Source organism: Mobula hypostoma, chromosome 3 (genome assembly GCF_963921235.1).
Source record: "Mobula hypostoma chromosome 3, sMobHyp1.1, whole genome shotgun sequence".
NCBI lineage: Eukaryota > Metazoa > Chordata > Chondrichthyes > Myliobatiformes > Myliobatidae > Mobula > Mobula hypostoma.
Window position 1 is genome coordinate 135,657,462 of NC_086099.1, and position 6,000 is coordinate 135,663,461.

Genomic DNA, 6,000 nt, shown 5'->3' on the forward strand with positions numbered 1-6,000 from the left:
GTCAGCTGTGCTATTCACAAAACAAATTTAATGTCAGTAGGTCTTTAAACAAACTGCACACATTACAAAACACTTCAATGAATATCCTGCCCATCTTCAGAATGGCGTCAGTGGAACTCCTGCAGGAAATACTCAGTTTAATTGGCAGACTTCTCCTTCCGTGAACAATGTCATTTTATCAGTACAAGCCAAAGACCTGTCTCCATGTTTAATAAATCATACAAATTTTATTTTGTCATGTTTCATTTATTTCAGAAACACACAAGTTGGAATTATTTTTAAAATAATAAAAGGTATTTCATTGATCAATTTGAAGCCCAAGTTCAACCTAGTTAATCAACAATGACCACACATCTACAGCAACTTTTGGGAATTTTAACAATAATGGAAATAATTTAAAAAAGCAAAACGGAAAATGCTGCACATTTGAAATAAAAACAAATGGCTGCAAATAGTCAGAAAAGATTCTGCAGATATTGGAAATCTTCAACAACACACACAAAATGCTCGAGGAACTCAGTAGATCAGGCAGTATTGCCCTCCATAAATACTTAAAGTAGTTCCAAAGTAAAAATTGTTATCAAGAGTACGTGTCGTCACATACAACCCAGAGATTCTTTTTTTTTCCTGCAAGAATACTCAGCAAATTTATAGAATAGTTACTGTAACCAGGATCAATGAAAGAGCAAGAGCACAGAAAACAACAAACTGTGCAAATATAAATATATAGCAGTAAATAATGACAGCATGAAATAACAAGAAAAAAGGTCCTTAAATTGAGATCATTGCTTGTGGGAATACCAGAAATGGAATGAGTGTAGTTAACCTCTTTTGTTCAAAACCTTGATGGTTGAGGGGTAGTAACTGCTCTTAAACCTGGAGGTGGGAGTCCTGAGGCTCTTGTATCTTCTACCTAATGGCAGCAGTAAGAAAATAACATGGCCTGGGTGGTGAGGATCTTTGATGATGGATGCTGCCTTTCTATGACTACATCTCATGTAGACGAGCTCAGTGATTGGGAGGATTTTACTGGTGACATACTGGGCCAGATCCACTACCTTTTGTAGGATTTTCCACTCAAAGGCATTGGTGTTCCCATACCAGGCTGTAATGTAGCCAGTCAATACACTTTCCACCCACCACACATCTACTGAAGTTTGTTAAGGTTTCTGGTAACTTGCTAAATCTCCGCAGACTGAAGAAGTAGAGGCGCTGGCATGCTTTCTTTACAATTGCATTTATATGATGAGTCCAGAGCAAGTCCTCTGAGACAATGACATCCAGGAATTTAAAGTTTCTTACCCTCTCCTCCTCTGATCCTCCAATGATTACTGGCTCATGGACCCTCTCCTGAAGTCTACTATCAGTTCCTTGGTCTTGTTGACATGAGTGAGAGTTTGTTGCTATGACACCACTCAGCCACAATTTTCAATCTCCCTCCTGCACTGATTGGCTTGCTGAGTTCCTCCAGCATTTTGTATGTGTTAGCAAGTCAAGCAACACATGTAGTGAGAAACAGAGTTGAAGTTTCAGGTCAATGATGCTATATTAGCTACTGAAATGACAACAATTTATTGCTCTCCAGGGATGCTGTGGCCAGTTGAGTACTTCCAAAAGTTTATTTTTTTTAAAATATGAAAATAATCCCGTCTTATATGAATACCACTTATTGAAATCACGTGCACACACTGCATTGTAATTAAAAACAAAAATTCTTTGTGCACAAAAACTAATTCAGTCCTGTATGTCAGTTGCTAAAAGGGCAATTTCCATACCTAAATAAACCAACCAGTGGTTTCCGCACAAGGCTATGCCCCAAGCTTATGACGTGTATTTGAACTCTGGTCAATTTATTCCATTTATAAATATAGGCTATTCGAATCAAAGGTGAGAGATTAAACACCTTCATCCATAACGTATTACCAAAATCAGAACACAATTTCTCATCTGCGTTAATTATTCATGGAATTGACAGTACTGGGAAATGGTACATGTCTACACCTCCACCCTCCGAACATTCTAACAGCCAGACAATGAATTACGTCCTTAAAACTATTCGCATTTAGTGCAAAACAAGAAAAAGGATCGCTCGTAAGATTAAACCTGACCTACTGCAAATACATTGCTAAAAACCAAACGTCCAAAAGTTTCCTGAATCACCACGCAAATTAACCTCCACATTGCGTTGCCGATACTTTTCTACGATGATGAGTAAAAAAAAACTTATCTAGGATAACTAGTAAAGGAAATGATCTTGTGATGGAGTTGGAAATTATTTGCGAGGCAAAATTATATAAGAGGACCCTGACGCCACAAATCGTTCCTGGGATTAGCAGGCAATACAGAGAAGATTTCCACGCATGAAAAATCAAATAACCTCCTTGGAAACAATTGCTTGGAACAAATGCAGCAGGCAACAGTTGAAACATAATAATTATAAAAAAACAAAATACATGTAATGGTATTTTGTGGGTACTGCGAAAATGGTATTTTCTGTTCTTTCGAGCACCTGCTGCCAATGGGGGGGGGGGAGCTCCCATGCATTTAACCTTTCGTCTGTTCGCCCCTCTTTCATACACACGCTCACTTCATTGTTCTACTCACGATGTACAGCAGGTTAAGGACACACAGTGAGTTTTTCGAACAGGTGAACCCGCCGCAAACCATGGTCACGATCGAAACGAGAGCCTCGGGCACTCGACACAGCTGTTCGCGAGCTCCGGACACCGACGAGACACCGGCGCTTCACTCCCTCCTCCTTTCGCAATGTCTCTGAAGCCTGAAGTGAGGAGGGGTTGGGGAAGGGGAGGAAAAAAAAGAGAAGCTGCAAATCCGCCCGTCGTTTCCTCCGCCAAAATGTAGGATCGCAGAATGGGAGTGAAGGGAAAAAAAATGAGGAACTGTGGAAAGTGCGCAGGCGCTGCCGCCTGGGCTCGGCTGACGTTCGCTTCACCTCATCGCCAACCTGCTATAGGAATAGACGACTGAATGCGCACTGTGACATCCTGCTGGATGTTGGAGATCTGAATTAAAAGGGCAGCAATGGCCTTGAGATATCCAGCAAGTTAGGCAACCATAGAGCGGTAAATGTTGCAAATCGGTGACTTATTCTCGTGATTGGCATGATTTAAGAGATTAAAACACGTTTTTATGATGCAAGAAAAGTGGGAGGGGAATGAAGTGCTGACGGGAAATTGCTAATTATTAGTACTGTCACTAGTTTTTCCTATCCAGAAATGCCATAGGAGTAGTAACAAATTCTGTTGATGGCAGCGAAATTTGTACCATCACAAAATCATGGTGTGTCAGCAAAGCATGGAATGATTTCATTACATTCTGCCGCACGGCGAGTCAATGTCATTAGTCCCTGCAACCTTATGCACAGTGGATAGCAGCACAGACTATCGATAGATTTTCAAAAGAAACAGAAAATGCTGGAACAACTCAACAAGTTAGGTAGTATCTGTGGAAAGAAGTGCCTTCCATCTGTGGATTTTCTGTTTTTTTTTCAAATTTCCAACATCTCCATTTCTTTAGAAAAGTCATCTAACTCTTCGATTTAATTAAAATTTGCTTTCAAGTTTTCCCATTAAAAGACAATTACTTATTAGTCCTGATATCCGTCTTGGTAGCCGCTTTCTTGAGTCAGGTGGTTGGAATCTTTTCTGGAAAGTACCGAGTATTCCCTGGAGGGACTGAGTTCGTTGAAGGTCTGTCGCTGACACCTAAATAGCGCAAAGGACTAGTTTACATTGAGCAGGCTGACACCCTGACCCACTTCTGCCTGTTAGAATGGGAGTAAGATTGGTATGATGAATCTCAGAATCAGTAGAACAGTGCATCAGCTCTCAAGGACACTGATTTTGTCTTTGCTGCTGTGAAGGTCACTAACTTATCAAGTACAAAAACAGATACAAAAAGAAATAACATAGGACACAGGAAAGCTGACAAAAGCAGGAAAAGATGGAAAAAATTAGACTATGAAGAGTTATAGACATTAGTTTGTGATTGTTTTTCCTACAGACGTTGTCTGGCCTGCTGAGATTTTCCAGAATTTTCTTTGTTTTATTATAACAAAACAAGGTATAATGTGTAATGTGTTTTGTAATATAAAATGAAATGTATATTTCTTGCTCCAGATTCTAGCATTTGCAGTCTCTTCTGTCTATAAGATGCAATGTGTACAAGGTATTCCATCAAGGCTTTCATTTTGATACTTGCTCAGCTGTTGTTAAATTCATTGAAAATGTTATCTTCTCAACAGTCAGCAGAGGTGTAGAATGCCTAATTGGTGCCAATCAACTGATTACGCAGGCCTCCTTGAATGACTTAGTAGAATTGGTATTACTGACGAATGGAAGGCATAAGGGATGATGTAATGGATAAATGACATTGCAACAAATAAGTTTCTCTTTTTTTGTTCTCTGGCTGTCTGTAAAAACACGAATCAAGCACTGTATACTATATACATACATATTTTGGTAATGAATGTACTTTGAATCTTTGAATAATTGAACAAATATAAAGATAATAAATGTATCAAGAGTAAATGATAATAACTTTATTTTTAAGTTGCTGAAGTCATTGTTGACATTGGAAGGGTGAGATATTCCTAATGGAAGGTGAAATGGTTGTTCATCAAATTTACAACGAGTTTCGTGAGGATTGTTTGGTAGGCCAGTGATGGAGCAAGGGAAATATGAGTAGACGGTAGAGAAGTGCGAAGAAGGGGAATAAGGCTGACAAGGTTATTCTGCTGAGAGCTAGCATCAGTCAACACAGGCACACATCGAGGATGCATTCATAGGTCACTACTGTACCCTCCCTACATTCATGACTGTGTGACTCGGCACAGCTACATACCATCTGTACATTCGCCAACAATACCACAGTTGTTGGCAGAATCTCAGGTGGCATTGAGAAAGTATGTAGGAGTGAGGTAGTTCGGCTGGTTGAGTGGTGTTGTAGCAAAAAATTCACACTCAGCGACAGCAAGACCAAGGAGTTGGTTGTGAATTTCAGGAAGGCAAAATTAGGGAATATAGACTGGTCCTCATTGAGGGTCAGCAGTGAGCAGCTTCGAGTTTCTGGATGTTACCATGTCAGAGGATCTATCCTGGCCTGAACACATCAATGCATTCATGAAAGAGGTACTTCAGCGGAGCGATTTGATATTTAAAGAATTTCCTGCTCAGGATCAATAAAGTACTTGTTATTATTATTATATTACCAAAGACTTGCAAAGAGATGTGCAGTGGAATGCACTCTGACTAGTTGCATCACCGGCTGATGTGGATCAATGTGCATGATCGAGAGAGGCTGCAGACGGTTATAGATTCAGCCAGTTCAATCATGGGTGAAACTCTCCCTATCATTGAGGAAATCTTCAAGAGGTGGTGCTTCAAGAAGATGGCATTTGCCATTAAAGATCCTCACCATCTGGGACATGCCCACTTTGCATTACTACCATCGGGGAGGAGGTACAGGAACAACCTTACCCAACGTTTTAAGAACAGCTTTTTCCACTGTGCAATCAGATCTCTGAATGGTCCATGAACCCATGAACAATACTTTGTTATTCATTATTTGCACTGTTTGTTTATTTCATAACTCATGGTAATTTTCATGTCTTGTACTGTACTGTTGTCATAAAACAACACATTTCACAACATACTATAGATCAGCATAATAAACCTAATTCTGATTCATAGATTCAATGGGCTCCTTCTGCATCATAATAAGAAAGTTAAGATTACACCTGAAGAATATTCAGACATATTTTATAGGTAATTACTACCTTGTTAACCTGCCTTTTTATTGGAAATATTAATCAGACGTGACCTTCACTAAATATATCCATGCTGGCTGTCTTTGATTAATCTGTACTCTTCAAAGTAAAGGCTTATACTTTCCCAAAGTATTCATTACAAAACTACTGTACTTGTAATAACTCAGCTTATTCCTTCTTCCTGTTTAAACAATTGTACAATGTTAGCAGTC

General features: G+C 39.4%; 1 protein-coding gene across 1 annotated transcript in view; it reads right to left on the bottom strand.

The window, feature by feature from the left end:
• tspan13a (tetraspanin 13a) overlaps window positions 1-3,051 on the bottom strand; it is a 53,144-nt gene extending 50,093 nt beyond the window's left edge. Inside the window, exon 1 of the mRNA XM_063043764.1 lies at window positions 2,605-3,051. Within this exon, the coding sequence (XP_062899834.1) occupies window positions 2,605-2,667 (63 nt within the window). The 5' untranslated portion in view covers window positions 2,668-3,051. The remainder of the gene's footprint in view (window positions 1-2,604) is intronic.
• Window positions 3,052-6,000: the final 2,949 nt, after the last annotated feature.